The sequence below is a fragment of the Triturus cristatus genome, chromosome 6 (genome assembly GCF_964204655.1).
Source record: "Triturus cristatus chromosome 6, aTriCri1.1, whole genome shotgun sequence".
Classification (NCBI taxonomy): Eukaryota; Metazoa; Chordata; class Amphibia; order Caudata; family Salamandridae; genus Triturus; species Triturus cristatus.
Window position 1 is genome coordinate 313,477,305 of NC_140589.1, and position 18,658 is coordinate 313,495,962.

An 18,658-nucleotide genomic window follows, 5' to 3' on the forward strand; every position below is an offset into this window, starting at 1 on the left:
CATGAGGGTTTCCTTTGGGACACAAAATCTCTGAAAGCTAAATTATTTTTGACCAGAGAGCGGGCATTGATTTGAAAACCAAGTTCTTTCAAGGGGGCTCCTGTGTCCCAGTTTTCCTGAAGGAGTTAGTGACAGATGCTGGAAGGTCAGTCCCAGACTCCTTCATACATCTGCAAGTCCAACGGCGGCATAATTGCCCCGGTGAAAGTTTATAGTGACATGTTAGCAGGGGTGGTCTGAGGGATTTAAGGGTACTGAGTGAGTACGAACGATTAATAGGAGGGGAGCTAAGACACCGTACAGCATGCCTGGCCCCCTGCACCTCCTTAGCGCTGACGAGCGCAGACGGGCACGACTCTGGCATGACTCCGGCCTGGTTCCGGCCCGTCCGCAAAGCGCGTCCGCTGCGCGGAGAAGACGTCATCCCCTTTTATAGATGACAAGAGCGCGTCCGCGCGCTGGAATACCCCCAATATGGCCGCCAAAACCAGGTTCGTCTCCCCGGGACCGAACTCTCAACGTCAATACTCAGCTGAGAGCGGTCCGGGCAGCGACAGGTCGGGGAAGCGCCTTGGCAGGTAAAAAATACTAATTACAGTGTCTGAGGGAGTTTTAAGACACGACGCCCAATTGCGAATAGAAGCAAGAATTTAAAACAAGCAAGGGTAAAAAAGCTTCTCAATTAAACAGCAAACAACTTATTGATAGGGCAAGAATGCGAAAAAGGACCTCCCGGCTTTCCGCCTCAAGAGGGGAGATGCGACTGATGGCATATTTTACTCCTTTGAGACACTCCAGGGTCGTCATGGGGCACATCAGCAGGGCATTTTTAAATCTCTCCAACTCAGACCTTTTGTCGACTATTTATCAGCTAAGGATATTTCTATGTGCCCCAATACATTTTTTTAGCGGCTTTATCAATCACCTAATCTCCGGTCCATTAGCATTTTATTGCGTGTAGCCTCAATACACAACATTTTCAACTGTTAGCAAATAAGTGGACTAAGAATTTAGACTTAATGGTGACCGAAGGGAATATCAGTATTAGTGTTCTGTTGGCTAAAGGCATACTTAATGTGTCTTGATTCAAGACCCATTTTTAAGACTCTATACATATACTCCACATAGACAGTTTACAATCAGCCTTCGGCCATCTTCTGATATTTTCTTGTGCTCGTCGCCAGGAGCAGATGCTACCCATAGTTTTGCCTCTTGCTCCTCCCTCTCTGCAGTTTGTGCTTCTGCTTTTTTTTTATAAACTAAACAACTTATTATGATGAGAAGTTGAATATGTTCCTAAACCTATCATGCATGGCCATTTAAGCTTTATTCTGTGTAATATGGCTTTGATTTACTTCTATGGGCCTGATTCCGATGCGGTTAGGAAAGCTTTCCCACCTAGGGCCCGATTCCGATATGGTGAGGAAGGCCTCCAACGGCATTTGCTCCTTCCAAATCGGATCGGGAACGTGTCTTCCCGACAGAGGGCCTGATTAGGATGCAGTTAGGAACATAGGCTCTAATTGAAGTCAATGGGAGTCCAACCAAATCGTATCTGGAAGCATCCAGATGCATTGTGCTCAGTTGGTCGGACTCTTCCGATCCCAGTGTGTCAGAAACCATTTCCGAACCGATTTGATCGTGAAGATTTCCTAACCGGATTGGAATCAGGTCCTATGCAGTTATAGTGGCCAGATTGTGTATTACTGGGGCATGGTGGCAGAGCAAACCTCCTGATCCTAGAGCTTGTTGGCAAAAGTTCATCTTTGTCTGTGGCTTGGAAATCCCAATTATTCATTGTAAACCAAAAAGGCGGAAACTAAAAAAAGTGTGGGCTCCAGTTAGTTAAGGCTTTGCTCTTAGCATGCCCAGTCCCTATCCGTGATTTTAACTTATTTAGAAATTATAAATGCTTTTGTATGAATGGCATTGCACTATTTTTTTATTCATTTTATTATGGTCTGTCTTTTTGATTGTTATCGGAAATAAATATTATTGTCCTCGTGCTTATTGCATTTTATATTTTGATACTTTTTCCAATAAAAAAGGAGAATTTCAAGTTTATTAAACAGTCCTAAAGAAGATATCCCAAAGTTGCAGTATCCTGACAATATTGTATATAGTAAATATTTTTATATCTTCAACTTCAACCGACATATTTGTTTAATCCCATGTTATGCCCTGTAGTCTGCATTATATTCCATGTTAAAAAATGTGCAGTAATTTGACAGAAGACATAACCTCACATTTGGTTTCTGTCTTTGTGCACACTGCATATGTAAAAAGATGAAAACAACATTTAAAGGTATCTTTTTTCCTTCACCTTCCAAACTCCAGCATAATTATTTTTAGGGTGCTACAGCACCCCCACAGCTCAGTTCAATTACCTATATCTGTATGACAATCTTTTTAGAACTATTCCTGTCCAAACCTACCATTGGAGGCGATCTCCCCCTGTGAACAAAGTACACAGTCGAAGCAGCATGCGGGCTCCCCTTCTCTGGCAGCCTTTCTGTACCCCGTAGGACAGCTCTCACTGCAGACAGACCGTGGTACCTGGAGGTTAAAAACAGGCATTAATGTAAAAGATAGCAGACAAAAAGAGAGCAAACAAGAGAAAGAGAGCAAAAGAGAAATTAAGAGAATGAGAGCGAGAAAGAGAAGAGGAGAGGGTCTGCTGAAGGGACATTAAAGCCTTCAAGTAAACAACTTCAGTTAGTATGAGTGAAGAGTGTGGAGACAGGAAGTCACAGACAGACATAGTTTTGTTACTGCAGGTGGTACAGATGGAGCATAAATTGTACGCATCTGCCAAAGCAGTAAGCTAAATATCCAAATTTCACTGAGATGGACTTTTTTAGATGCCTGAGAAATAAAGAGGAGTTAATATCATCCAATAATTTAATTTAAACAGTATCTCATTTGGCTACACAGTGAGGACCCAAAGTCGATAAATGGAATTAAATGTAGGTTGAACAAACGCAAAGTCAAACTGATATTTACAAGTCTCAAGAATGCAGTGTAAAAATACTGAATCACTACTGGCAGTCCAAATTGTCTAACAAAGTTTAGTCTCAAAAGCATAAAACAGACAAGGAATTCAGTAACAGCAATGCAGAAAATAAGGAACAAAAACTGGTGATCAGTATATGATTTACGGTTCTTTTGCCTATGCTTGAGTACATTTAAATTACCTAAACTAAACCTGTACTAAGTAGCAGTAATTGGTGAAACCTTAATTAGATCCATTTCAGCAGAAAGGTGTCAGCATTGTAGAGACGTCTGTACAAGTTCTCCAAAATCAGGAGTATTACATAGCATAAATCCACATGACAGAAATATAGCAAAGAAGACTGTACACCTCTGAGTTTAAATGGAATCTGACCACAGCTAAAGTGTGACTACCAATTAAACTTCCACAGAACATCTGAGAATCCCACGTCATAGTCCCACTACTTTTCCACCTTCTCACGGTAAAACTTGGTAACCTTATTCGATACTCTCATTTAATGGTCTGAACATCAGGATGTCTTTGGATTTCTCCCGTCTCTAAATATGGCATGATAGGTAACTTTGCTTTGTTCACTAGCGCCTCTTGTCTTTGCCAACAGTTCTCCTCCTGAGCCTCACTATCTCTCACACACAATGTGCCTTTCATTAACTATGGCATCATATGAATGCACCGGCAAATAAGAAGAAATCTTTGCAACCCGAGCAAACTTTCACGTTGAAGGTTAAACATTAGAGTCCAAATGCTTAAGGCCTTTGGTCAAGCTAACATAGCAAAACACTTCAATACACATTCAAATGCATTGTTATGGATACATATTCAGTTATTAAATAAATGCAGGATACTTTCCAAATGAATACACCACTATATAGGAGTTAACAAAATTACTCAAACCACACAAATGCAAATATATATATGAAAACTGTAATTCCGTACAACTATAAAGAAAACATTAGTATGCACACTCATTTAAATGTGTTAATTATACAGCAAATGCACCTTCAGTAGTTCGGTCAAGTGCTCCACTTTACATTTTTCATATTAAAGTACACAAATATATGCCACTACATGCACGTGTATATGGCATAGACATGACGTGAAAGGGTAGAGCCAAAATTAGGCTTCTCCATGTCACAGTTATCAACACCCACCAAGAAGTACAGAGATAATTCATATGACACAAAAGATCACGAGTTTGGCAGTCCAAGGAGGGAGCGGAGCGACAGCGGTGAGTTCGGCAATCCGACTGCCCTATTACAAGTTTGATGTTTTGGCTGTGTGAGGACCACTGACACCACCAGCTGTCTCGGATCATTGCGGTTGCTGGTGATCCAATTAGGATGTATAAGGCTTGGATCGCAAGGGAGACAGTGCGATCCATTTCGAGTTCCCTCACAGCCAGCAGAAGCATTATGGTCCAAACCAAGCATTTGAGATGGAGGAAAGGGAGGGATATAAGGACGAAACTCACCTCTACTCACCTCCACACATCATGAGCCGGCATGGATCCCATCCTATCCATCCTGCTGCTGCTCTACCTTCTCGATCACATACAAAACAGACACCATCGTGGATGAAATTGGCAGTAATTGACACAACTTCCTGTTGCCATTGGCTCCTCTGCAAAACAATAACTTGCCATGAACCAGGCAAGGGAGGTGCGATCCCCAATGATTTCTCATGTATACAGTGTCCCTGGCTGGGATAGTTTCAAAACAATCATCCCAAAAAAAGTTGTAGGATGCCCTCCAACATCCAAACATTGGTACTGCACAAGTACATACATGGTCTGATTGGTAAGGTAGGCGCTAGGACAATGAGCTGGTAATGAGGTACAGCTGGGGGCCACTTGTTTGACCAGAAGAAGTATTTGGTGAAAATGAGCAATCCGCAAATGTGGCCCACTTGATTTTTTAGGGTGCCCTGGCCTACAATGGAACCCAATCCACCTCTGAGTACACTGTACACAAACGGACATATCAGCATTTTATTTAAAGTTATAGTGAGGTCTGCTTTCATTTGTGTACCACAACACCACATCTTTCACAATATCACGCCGATCAATGTCTGTCACACATAAGAAATTACCTTTCTCACTTGTTTGGCATGTTACTATTTATCTACACCTGTCATGCTGCTCACCATTTCTGAAGTCTTGAGAAAGTCATGCTGAATTGATTACAACTACCAAGAGGCCTTGGGATTTAATCTCCGACCAAGAAGCCTCAGAAAGAATTACACAATCACAATGCACACATCCCTGCTCCCATTGTGAGGTCAAAGTAACATCAGTGTGGTTGTGTCCTCAAAGTCAAGCACACCTTCTGAGCTACAACTCTGTAGGTGACTCTCACACATATCCCACTTCAAAAGGAAATGTCACTCAATGGGATTACATAGAAGCTGTGAGAAAAACATCCTAAGGGCACAATGGAAACCCTCTTTGCAGGATACCTGTGCCTCCATTGGGTATCGGGGGAACACTGAAAGCCTGGGGCAGTCGGCCACACTTCACTTTGCACATGTCTGACAAATTCCAAGATCATTTGAGCTGGGAACTGAAGTGTATCAGGGACAAACAATAGCATAACAAAGTGCCAGGCATGTGTATGCAATGGGTAAGTGCAACTTAGGAAGGCAAACACAGCACCAACAACATCAGGCACAGATCTACAGGAAGCAGCTGAAATGTTCAGACTGCACAATGGATACATGGCCAAGCAGAAATACACAAAGGAATGCGAGGTCGACACCATCCATGTGTGGATATACACATATCTAACTTCAATACACCTAAGACATACCCAAACTACATCATAGGGAAAAGGGCAAGCTAAATGTGGTTGACTGTGGCCAAGCTAAAATACTTACCTAATGGAAAACTACACAATGCAATGTCACCCCCATTTGGATTTCATCTCACATATCCATTCAATGAATATGTCCTCTCGTCCACTGTAACTCCAGAACAGGTACAAAGGTCACATCACACTCACCACTTTCAATGGATTACCAAACAGGCTCAAAGTTACACAACTGTAGTCACACATACTTAAGGAATCCATAACAGCAATAGCATGAAATGGACTGGCAGGACTGATATGTCATCTATTAGTAAACATATTTTATTCTAAAGATAATAACGAAGGACAATGGCCGGTCCAATTGTCCAATGTGGCCCAGTGCAATGCTGTACCACTCTACTTGCCTAACTTGCCACTGCCAGGGGTGTACCTCCTGAAGAAGGGGCATCTAGTGGGTAAGCCAGGCATCTCAAGGATGTGACTTGGGAGGGCTGGGGTTGGTATTGGGATGAGTTGGGTCAACTATGGGGGGAGAGCGGTTGTAGCAGAGGGAATTCCTAAGGGAACCTGAGGGTTTTCAGTGGGAGACTTGGGAGGTGGGATGACAAGGGGTGGGCTTTGGGAGGTAGTGGGAATGTCTGTCTGTAGAATGGGTGTTCCTGTTGTTAGGGCTCATGTCTGTGAGTCTGATGTCTGGGGTGCCTCGGCTGTGTCTGTTGGTGCATTCTCTGTGTGTATGTGTGTGGCGGTGCTGGGCATGGTGGTGAGGTTCTGTTCAGTGGGGGCATGTTTGCTTTTTTTGAGTTTAGAAATAGGTGTTCTGCATGTGGCTGTTTGCTTGGGACAGGCATGGGGAATAGGATTTGGAATGGGGAAGAGGCAGAAGGTGGGCTGGAAGACTGGGCTCGGGAAAAGACTGCCATCAGTGAGGAGGCAAGTGCCTGAAACTACCTCTGTAGGGCAGACATACTACTCTGAAAGCCTTCCAGGATCTCCAGTGTCTGTGCCATCAGGCTTGACTGCCCTGGATTGCAATCAACAGTGCATCCTGCCCAGCAGAGATCTGCCTCAGGAGGTCAATAGTCTCCTCATTCAGGGCAGCTAGGTCCACAGGGACAGGGGTTGAAGTGCCTGGAGCAAAGGCGATATCCCACTCCTTACAGGAGCAAAACCAGGCAACTTGTTGGGGAGCAACAAGGAGGGTGGAAATGGAATGGGGGGTGTCGGACAAGGCTGGTGTGGACTGTCACCACCAGGGAGCTGCCTTGGGAGCCTGACTCAGAGGATGAGGTATAATATTGCTCCTTTAGGGCACGCTCCTTACCCTCCGTGCCACTGACTCCGACGGTGTCAGTCTCCTGACTGGAGCCACTGTGTACCCCTGTCTCCTCAAAATTGTCGGCACTGTCTCCTCTGCTTGTCTCTATTGATGCTGAAAAGGCATTGGAAATAGGTGTAAGACATCTGCGTTAAAATGTACAAACAGATCTTAACAATAACATCTTCGAATGGGCACAGATCACTCCGCAAACAAGGTCATCTATAATGTCCATTGAGAGAAGGTGGCCTAAATCAGCATCAGCACAGATATCCATGGTACCAGACCCCACCTGTGGCTAGGGACATCTCTTCTCCAAATTGGTCCTGATGGCAATCAAAGCCTCAGGTTTCATTTCTACAACTACATAGAATAGTGAAATGCTTAAGAGGTTCAACTAAGCTCCAGTCCATGACTATGAGCTGTCATCTGTGTCCAAAAGGGAAGGCACATGACACTACCCAAAATGATTTTCACACACAAAGACCATGGCATCACAGTGTTCAAAAACACACATTTGACCACACTAAATTGGCATATCACTACCTGATGAATGTTATCAGTCAGTGAAAGCAACTGTACGAGGACATACCATCATATACATAGCCCCAACATTAGGACATGAGATAGAACAATGTCTCTACATAGGTCTAACATACACTCCCGTGGCCACACACCCCAGTCTGTGTGTACACATAACCTGCATTCCCAGCATTAACTAACATTTACATTCACACATTGGCCAACACACACAAATTTGGAGGACCTCAGCCTTAACCTGTTAACACCCTTACAACATGTTGCCATGTCCTTGCACAGATCATTAAAAAAATTATTCAACAACTACACATGCCATCATAGAGGCATAAATACAGATGGAATCAATGTTGTTTGTCATTTCACAATACTGTATATCCCCCACCTACCAAGGCCCGGTATGGCTCATTCACAGCATCCTATGTGCACTGTAGGCCATGTCACAAGTAACAGATGCCATGACAAGATACTTAGGGGCAGATTTACAAGCCCCCTGCGCCACCAGTACGTCACTTTTCGTGATGTACGGGTGGCGCAGGGGTCTCCTCCATATTTACAAGGACAAGAAAAGCCACCCTGCGTGACTTTTCCTCTCCTTGTAAATACGGCCTCTTCACACGGAGCACTTTGCGTTGAAGGGGCGTTCCATGGGTGTTGCTGTGGGTGTTATGTTATGTTATTCGGATTTCTATAGCGCACAGCTGCCCCAGCAAAGGGGCATCCTGGCGCTGCAGCATCAGAGAGCGGGTCCAAACACTAAAGCAGTAGAACATCAAAATAGAAGGTTGACCAAGAAGACTGAATTGGGGGAAAAAGAAAAGTTTTAATTGCTTTCCTGAAGGCAAACAAGCAGTCCATCCTATGAATCTGAACAGGCAGAGAGTTCCATAACTTGGCTGCCAGGCAGCGAAAAGACCGTCCCCCAGCGCAAAGGCGTTTTACACGGGGAACAATAACCAGATGCTGCCCCAAGGAGCGCAGTTGAAGTGGGGGAACATATGGAGTAAGCAGGTTACCAAGCAGGCTAGTTGTAGCCAGCTTCAGAATCTTAAAAGAAAGACACAACGTCTTAAATTGAATGCGCTCCACCATGGGAAGCCAATGAAGTCTCTGAATGGCGCCGGCAGAGGGGCACAGCCGCGGGAGCCCTAACAAGGCTCTAGCAGCGGTGTTTTGAACGTGCTGCATCCAAGTTATTTCAGCTTGATTGGCCCCTAATAAAAGAGAACTAGCATAGTCCACTCGAGATAAAATAGCTGACTGGACAATAAACTGGCGCGTTGGTGGATCGAAAAACTTCAGAAGAGGCTTAAGACCCCGTAGGAGTCCAAAGCATGTGCCGGCAACTTTTTTAATATGGTCTTGAAAACTGAGGTAGGAATCCGTCCAGACCCCAAGGTTTTTAACCACTGTCTTGGTATTAGGAGTACTACCCAGGACACTTGGCCACCATCGCTCACTCCACAGGCTCGGGTTCTTCCCTCCTAACAAAACCTCAGTTTTTCTAGCGTTCAGCTGTAAGCAATTAGTGGTCATCCAATCTGCAACGGCCGCCAGGTTGCCTCTAAACCTAGAGGCATTCAGTGTGGAACCTTCCGCCAGGGTCACCAACAGCTGTGTATCATCCGCATAGGAGACCATAGTGAGGTCCCACTGGTGACCGCTGCGAGAGGCTGGACATACAGATTAAACAATGATGGACTGAGCGCAGAGCCCTGGGGCATCCCACGCAACACCCATGGAACAAGACACATTTCCAGATATACGAGAAACCGTAAATCTGGAGATGTGTCTGAATGCTACGCCACCCTAGAGGTGGCATAGCGAGGCTCAATGAGGAGAAATGTTTTCATTTCTCCTCGTTTTTTCTCTTTCAATGCGTGCATTCTACAGCACGCATTGAAAGAGGAAAATGCTTGTTGTTATTGTTTTTGTGCAGGAAGGTGTCCCTTTCTGCCCCAAAACAATCTCCCCATGACGCAGGCATCCTTGCATCATGGTGCAAGGGTGCCTGCAGCAGCGCATGGCTGCAGTTTGTGTGCCAGCGCAGGGGGAAACACAGAGATGCGCCATATTCTTGTAAATATGTTGCCTCCCTGTGCTTCGGAAGTACCGCAGCATGGCACAGCAAAAGGGCTTGCGGTGCGAAGCTGCAGCACTTCCTTGTAGATCTGCCTCATAGAATTGGGAGACCATCACTCCTGGCACAAAGAAGACATGTGGACTGTGTGGCAATTTGTCTTACACTACATCAAACATGTGTTGGTAAACTGTCATATTACTCAACCATGTGTCTGTACAACTCTGAAGACTGACATGTGACTTCACTCAGCTCTAGATAAGGACCACAAGACACAAGTCAGGCCCAAACATCATGCACCAACGTCACTACCTACACATGCAACAACACCAATAAGCCTTAGGACATGAGACACCGAAAACGCTGTTGGGGAACTGCTGCTTGTAACAAGAGGAAAATGTTAATGCGCAATGTCAGATCTGGCACAATACTCACCCGCTCCTAGCTGCTTTTGGGCTCTCACCTGCCCATTAAGCTCTGAGCGGTGAGAAGTTGGCCTGATATATGCTGTCCACTAGTTCTAGTGGGCACCTTGTATCAGTCCAAACAACCCCTTATTGGTTATAGGTTAAAGACAACCTTTAATGAAAGCTGTCCTAGTGGTAGCTATGGAGAGCAGCCTTCAGGCTAAGTCCAGAAGGAATGTAAAGCAGCTTGTTTTACCAGTCTATAATTTCTTGAGTCACTAAATGAAAGATATCCACACCAGGTATATATATCAAATATATATATATTTATTACTAAACACACCCTTCTAGTCTCTTTATGAGACTAGAGGTCAAAACACATAAGTTACACTTCAATAATCACAGTAAAATAGCACAAATACACGTCAGGCCCTAGGGGCGAGCCAAACCATACACTAAAATAGTGGTATAAGAACCACGACTTAACTAGAGACAAGGCCTAGATCCTGTAGAATAGCTGGGACCCCAAGGAACCACCCAAGGTAGTGACACAGGGGACCCACGGGGGCCGTGTGCAGTGTGTGAACACAGCCGCGAGCACCCGTTAGCTTCTATGGGGAAAGTTGTGGTTAGATTTTTAAAGATTAGGGACACTTAGAAATGAGTCAGGACCAAACCCTTTTGGACTTAGGAAGTTCTAGGGATAGCACCCATGGGAGCACTGGAGTACTCAAGTTACCTCACCCAGGGAAGCCGGGTGCATAGGTGTCTTTTGGTGTCGGGTCGCGTCATCGATTTCAATGGGAGCTGGCGAAGAAGTGCTGCTGCCGTGAAGATGTAAAGTGTCCGAAGAGATCCAAGCCTGGATCGCAGATGACAAGAACCTGAAAGCAGAGGGGACAGAATGTGGGTCACTTGCCTGTGACCAGGAAGGCGATGAGCAGATGCCCACCAATGTCGGCTGATTTCAGGTGGAGGTGAAGCTTGACTCTTCAGCCATGAGGCCCAGGAGGTGTTGAGGATGACCAGGAGCTGGATTCGAGCTGTCCCACGAAGGATGTCGAGTGCTGCAGCATTGGTGCCCGGATTGGACACAACAAGCCTTGGCAACAGCAACCCACGCAGAAACGAGAAAGAGGATTCAGTGCAGACCAGCAAGGTCTGTGGGACTCACCACTTGGATGGGAGTCAGGGCACATCTGGAGCAACCAGGAAAGTCCAAGGAAATACAAAATTTCCCCCTCAGGGACCCACCAGTCAACGGACCAGGGATCGCGAAGGGACCTCAAGACAAAACACAAAATGGCGGACCATGGGTCACTCGGAATGACCAGCCGACAATCTTCAGTGGATTCAGTGCTCGAGGTGGGGGCTACAAGTCATCCTAAGCACGACTTCAAGAGACGTCAAGAAGTCAATGCACTTGCAGAAATGCACGGTGACCAGGAGTTCCGGTTCAGCGCTACTCACGAGGGCTGCGGGTCTCAGCTTTGCTGGGGACTCGGGTCGGCCTCTGAGATGTCTGGAAATCCTCTTCCTGGGCTGCAAAAACGTCAGAGTCCGGAGAGAGCTTCGATGATGCAGACCGGCAATTTGCTTCGTTTGTTCCTGCCATGCAGGGAAGTCACTCCTTGAACCCAAGGGAGATTTCTTCAGTCCTTTAGTCTTGAGCAGAGCGTTGAAGGTCCAGAATTCAGCTTCAGAGTTTCGTCCATGGTAATCTAAAGTCCTAAGGACAGGGGTCCCATACTTATACTAAGGGAGGGGGTTGGGCATACTCTGGGGACCCACCTATGGGAGGGTTTGGAAAGAGGGGTGGCTACACCCATTTCCTTTGTCCAGTTTCACACCAGAGCAGGGGCTGGAAGCCCCTGAACCGGTTTGAGCTGGAATATGCACAGGGACACCAAATGTGCCCCCAGTGCAGGACTTCAAAAGTACTCAGAGAGTGCTCCCACCCAGCCCCAATACACATAAGCGGAGGTCCTCATCCTCGGACCCAACCCTTCAGCCTGGGATGACTCCTGTTGGCAGACCGCACTGGGAACAGCTCCAATACCCACCGACCACACATGCAACCTAAGGGTCATTCTCGACTCCACCCTCTCCATGACTAAGCAGGTCAATGCCGTGTATTCCTCCTGCTTCAACACCCTCCGCATGCTCCGCAGGACCTACAAGTGGATCCCCACTGAAACAAGAAGTACGGTCACCCAGGCCCTCGTCAGCAGCAGGTTGGACTATGGAAATGCCCTCTACGCTGGAGCCTCGGCCAAACCCCTGAAACGGCTTCAACGCATCCAGAATGCCTCTGCACGCCTGATCCTCGACATCCCTCACCGCAGCCACATCACACCCCACCTGAGAGATCTGCACAGGCTCCCCGTCAACAAGAGGATCACCTTCAAGATCCTCACCCACGCACACAAGGCACTCCACAACACTAGACCAGTATACCTCAACAGACGACTCAGCTCCTACACCCCCACCCGCCAGCTCCGTTCCGCCAACCTCTCCCTCGCCACAGTCCCCCGCATCTGAAGAGCGACCTCCTGCAGCAGATCGTTCTCCCACCTCGCCGCCAAGACCTGGAACACCCTCCCCATCCACCTATGGCAGACCCAAGACCTGCTGACCTTCAGAAGACTCCTCAAGACCTGGCTTTTTGAGCAGTAGCAGCACCTCCTACCCCCAGCGTCTTGAGACCCTCACGGGTATGTAGTGCGCTTTACAAATGCTATGATTGATTAAAAATATTTTTAGACAGGTAATGGCAATTGTAATAACATTGACCTATGCTAAATCAATCAGATCGACTTATTCAAATAGTAGTAGTTGACTAGTATGTATCGCAGTTGAGTACCTTCCGATCATTATTATTCCACAGTTCAATTCCGATTCCTGAATCCTAAACATACCTAGCCCGCCTATTCCTGACTTTGAAATGAATTGCAAAAAAATTATATTTGCTTCTAAGTTCTGATCTCATTCCCAATTATCTCTCAGACAGTCTCAGTCTCAATTCCAACAACCCCCTTTGACTGGCCAATTACTAAGTCTGCATTTATTATTTGAAGCATACACCAAATTGGTTGGTTGTTATTATTCACTCACTATAAGAACTACAAAAAGTTCTACTAGGAGTAGGACTGAAGTCATGTGAGAGCCTGAGGATGCGTCACTCACGAGTCAGGACGCAGGCCGCTAAATTACCAAATAATACTAACTAACTAACTACTACCACTATCTTAGTGACAGGAGACAAGACAGCCTGACAGGACAAAGGAAAGGACTGGAGTCTTTCCCATGTGGATTAAATAACTACCTAACTTAAATTCTCTAACCTCTCTTACATAACCAACCCAAGTGAGTGCAAAGTTGCAAACAATTATGACGATTAGTTAGTTGTGCTGAGCACCTGTTTGGAAGTAACAATCACATAATATAACATTTTTAAACATAGGCTACCTTATCTGCATGTAAGCACTGCAGCAGCATGTTAGTTATTTGCAAAAAAAAGAATATTCGCAATCACAATAAATAACAGTCAGAACAGAAGAACACAACATAGTAATATAAGTAAATAGCTACTCACCAAGCCCCGGTACCTCAACACCCAGCAGGTCCAGCAGGTCATGCTCCCAGTGCAGGATATCAGACTACCGGTGCGTCTATTGGCTATGGGTGCGCCGGACCCCAGAGCAGCGAATCACTGCCCGGCGCACCCCTGCCCACCGCCGGTGATGCTCCAGGAGCCTGTACCCTGACCCAGGCCTGCCGCCTGCTGCCAGGGTTAAGGGGAGGTGGCGCTGGATTAAAAAAACAGTGCTGTCACCTCCTCCTCACTAAATAAGGCCTGTGCCTGCACCCCATGTGGGCGCCACCTTCCGCAAGGAAGGCGGTCGCAGCTCTCACTCTGAGACCTCCTAGTCTCCCCTGGCCCTTTGCCATGGTTCTGGGTAGGCGGGGTGGAAAAGAAAAGGTAGGAACTAAGAAAGTAAGTAAAAGAAATGAAAAAATCAAGTAATAGAAAAAGAGTGAAAAACGAAGTAAAAGACACACAAAGAGTAGGAAAAAACACAAAATATACAATCAGGAGTAGAGAGGGATAGATATTAAATATAAAAAGATAAAAAAAAAGTTTTGAGAACCAAAGGATTGAAAATATGTAGGGAGGATAGAAAAAAAGACCCAGAACCATAGCAAAAAACGAAAACCAAGATGGCCGCACCCATTGGCGACCACATGGTGAAGTTCGCGTAATATTTCCCCTCGAGCACACAAAAAGTATCGCGAACAGAAAAAACGCATTGTGAACGGGCAGAAATTTGCGTAGCTCACTGAGTTTTTCTGCAACTTCGCAGAATTCCACGCAGCGCGTCTAAGCGAACTTCGCCAAGGGTTAATCTCTATCTTCTCACCTTGATAACCTCCACGGCTTACATCTTTCATCATTAACTTTACCTTTGGCCAATGCTCCGTAAGCATATTTTTAGGTAAAATAATGCAAACAGACACAGAATCCACCATGAGTTCAACAAGACATTTTCTCAGTTTCAAATGTTGCTTTGGGTTTAGATTTTCTGGATTGACTATCAATATCATCAATACACAAGATCCTATCCGGTGTAATTTCGTCCCCACTTCCTGAACTATTCTATTTCACCATTGATACGTTAGCTCTACTGTTAGACTTGCATATGCATGCAAAGTGTCCTTTCCGGCCACAACGTCTACACTCCTTCCTAAAGCATAACAATTTTTAAAATCAGCTGTATGAAAATTGCTCACATGCCTAAAACATATTCTTCCCTGCTGTTTGCTACCCTGTAACAGTACTACTCCGTTTGACATAGGCACCTTTCTTCACTTCCTTTACTCTTTACTTTCCTGTACCCAACACACCAACATCTTCAACACGTTACTTCACTATCGTTTTTCTTCTTTCCATTGCTTTCATACATAGGTCAGACTGTTCAACAATTTTTGCAATTTCTATAGCATCATGTGTAGATGGATTTTTAGCTGCCCACAGCCTTTTTTGGATTTTCTTATTCTTACACTGTACTATTAGTTGATCACAAATCATTTCTTCCCTCATGACCCTAAACCGACATTCAACAGATAGTTCACGCAACCTAGACAAAATTGATCTACTGTTTCCTCCATTTTTTGCAGTTGGGTATAAAACTACCCACACATCACTATATTACTTTCTTTAGCAAACCCTCTTTCCGATCTGACCTTTGATTCTAAATACACATTGGCAATTTTTGTACCCTTATTGCCTACAGGCGCAGGTAAATACTTAAATATATGTTGACCTTCCTTTCCTAAAGTGCTCAAAGGTAACACTTTTTTCTTTGTGATGCTGAATTCACAACGATCTAATGCCTCAATGTAATTTTCAAACATTTCAATCCACTCATCCCATTCAATAGGTGGGGATCCTGCTTGTGCTAGGAAAACAGATGGTGGAATAATTGCAGCTTCCATGGTATTATCGGCTGTCAAACCCACTTTTTTTTTTTTACTTTCTATTCTTGAACGACGAGTAAACACTTATTTGTTTAAAGTGTGCCTATCACTGGTGAAAGCAGAGGCACAAATGTACTTTAGTGTGTAAAAACACTATAATGTTCACTACACGGTGTGCCTATCACCGATGAATGTGAAGGCATGAAGGAACTTTGGTGTGCCTATCACCGTAAAATCCCAGTATGCCCATCACTGCAGAAACGTTGAACATTAACACAGTACCTGTAATGGTTGTTCCACACATCTGCACTCAGTAAACTTCTGAAATTCGTGCCAACACCATGTAGCCTCTATGCCGAGATGGTTGTCCTATACGCCTCACACTTAGTCACTGACACCGAAGAAAGACAAGATGTGAGGCATTACATTCCCAAAGAAAAGAAAACCATTGTGAATAAGGTTACTTGGCATGTAAATCTTCCCAACTATTAAAAAGGGTAGCCAGTGTGCGTAGTAACGCAGTTACAGAGCCTACTGCTTGCGTGATGGTGAACGCTGAATTCAGCAGAATGGACTCCCCAGTGACGTTCGAAGAGGAGCGTGCTATATAACGCAATGCACGCGGCTGACTTTCAACGGTTCCGCTGGGGTAAATATTGACTTACTTGTCTTTCATGTAATATATATGAGATATATATATTGGTTGAACATAAATCGTAGTCACTTCACCTCAGCACTAAGTTCTTCTCGGATAGTACTCTTCCCTGGCCACCGAGTTCCTCACCGGTAACGTCACCGGTTTCTGGAGTATCTGGCGTGAGTTAACACACCTCCTAGGCCACAGTGGTCAAGGCTGGAATCGTTGCCAAACTTTGTAGTTAAACACTCATAGCCCTTGATGAATTTAATGCTTTAATGAAGAAGAAACAGATTTAGGTGGATCACCCTTTCCAGCCAGCAGTCAACTGACTTTCTCAGGAACTTCACTACATTATTACCAACGAACACCCCAAAACAGAATATTTAATACATCACCCATGGCTTCTTAAAGTCATGCCCACAGCCATGCCAATGAATACAGCAACCCCAACTACCATGAGGCCTTGCCATTCCAATTCAAACAAGATGCTGGACTCCTTTTGCCCCTTCTCACTTGTCGGCCACCTTACTCCAGAGCAACACTCGCTATGCAATTTACCTTTACTCAACTGTTGGGAAGTCAATATACCAAAGCTATCCCAACTACCATGAGGCCTTCTCATCCCAATTCAAACCAAGATGCTAGACTAATTTTGCCCCTTCTCACTTGTTGCACATTTTACTACTGAGCTACACTAGTCATACAGCTTACCTTTGCTCAACTGTTGGGAAGTAGAGATAAAAAAGCTACCCCAACTGCCATTAGGCATTGTCATCTCAACTCTGACCAAGATGCTAGGCTGCCTGTGGCCACTCTCACTTGTCGGCCATTGTAATACTGAGCTACACTAGTCATGCAGCTTACCTTTACTCAACTGTTGGGAGTAGTGATAGTAATGCTAGCCCAACTACCATGAGGTCTTGTCATCCCAATTCAAACCAAGATACTAGACTCCTTTTGCCCCTTCTCCCTTGTTAGGCATCTTACCTCTGAGCTACAATACTCATGCAGCTTACCTTTACTCACCTGTTGGGAAGTAGAGATAGAAAAGCTACCCCAATTACCATGACGCCTTGTCATCCAAATTCAAACCAAGTTGCTAGACTCCTTTTGCCCCTTCTCACTTATCGACCATCTTACTACTGAGCTACACTAGTCATGTAGCTTACCTTTACTCAACTGTTGGGAAGTGGAGATAGCCAAGCTACCCCAACTTTCATGAGGCCTTGTCATCCCGATTCAAACCAAGATGCTAGACTTCTTGTGGCCCTTCTCACTTGTCCCATTTTACTACTAAGCTACACTAGTCAAGCACCTTACCTTTTCTCAACTGTTGCTAAAGTGACATTGACCTTTCTATAACTGCCATGAGGCATTGTCACTCCAACTAAGAGTCATCACTCCTTACCACCTTCTCACCTGTCGGCCATCTTACTACTGAGCTACACTAGTCATGAATTGTGTAAAGTACAGACAATGTTCATCACACAAACACATCCGACCTGGCACTTATTTCCACTCGTGTGTTATGACTCTCTATATAGCTTGCATTGTAGAGGCCTAATGGTCATGGGACAAGTTCCCTGCTCTGGTAGTTGCTCATGTGAGAGACAATGGACTTTTGTGATTCAGCAACTTGTTTAAAGTAAACATATACAACTGGGTATTCTAAAGTGTGTTAATGTCTTCCATGTGCCAGTGCCACATGTAGCAGGAGGTATTTCCTGTGATGGTAGTAGCAAACACTCCAAATCTGTCAGACATTTTATGTTATCCCTCTTTCTGAAGTCCACATGGCTACAGAATACCAGAGGTGTATGTGTCTGTGTCACACATGCAATCCTTGTGACCTTTGTGTTTGATTTCACTTTGTACCCTGGTGTCAGGCTGTATGTAGCGTATGCATGTTGTGAATGGGCCAGGTGGTTACAGGGTGTGTACATACATGGCCAAGTGGGTTCCCAAACAGAAGGTCAGAATGATGTGGTGTGTGCCACTGTTCCTCACAGCAGGCTACATTAGGGATGGCACTGCCCTACATGGGGCTGGTGGTCTGTGTTTGTCAGTGTAGTACACTACCAGAATAGAGGATAGTCCGCTGATGGCTACAAATTTGTGTACATCCAATAAGTGGTGCCAAGCATGTGAGGATTAAAAATTTAGATTATTGTGATTTTTTACTTGCTTGTGCTAGATGTCTAAAAAATGTTTGAGAGCCTCACATTGACCCAGTTACTATCAGTTACAATATCTTGCTTCATCTCTCGCTTCAATCCACGCCCATCTGAAGTGGGGATTGTGGAAAGACATCGCCTAAAAAGTGCGGTCCCTGGGAGTCTACCATTGGTGCAGCATCCTCTGCAGGAAGAGGTGGGAGGACCTGA

General features: G+C 45.1%; 1 protein-coding gene across 1 annotated transcript in view; it reads right to left on the reverse strand.

Moving 5' to 3' along the window:
* Window positions 1–18,658, reverse strand: part of LOC146816791 (extracellular calcium-sensing receptor-like) — a 264,038-nt gene that overhangs the window by 30,646 nt on the left and 214,734 nt on the right. Inside the window, exon 6 of the mRNA XM_085609573.1 lies at window positions 2,436–2,556. Coding sequence (XP_085465699.1) covers window positions 2,436–2,556 — 121 coding nt within the window. The remainder of the gene's footprint in view (window positions 1–2,435; window positions 2,557–18,658) is intronic.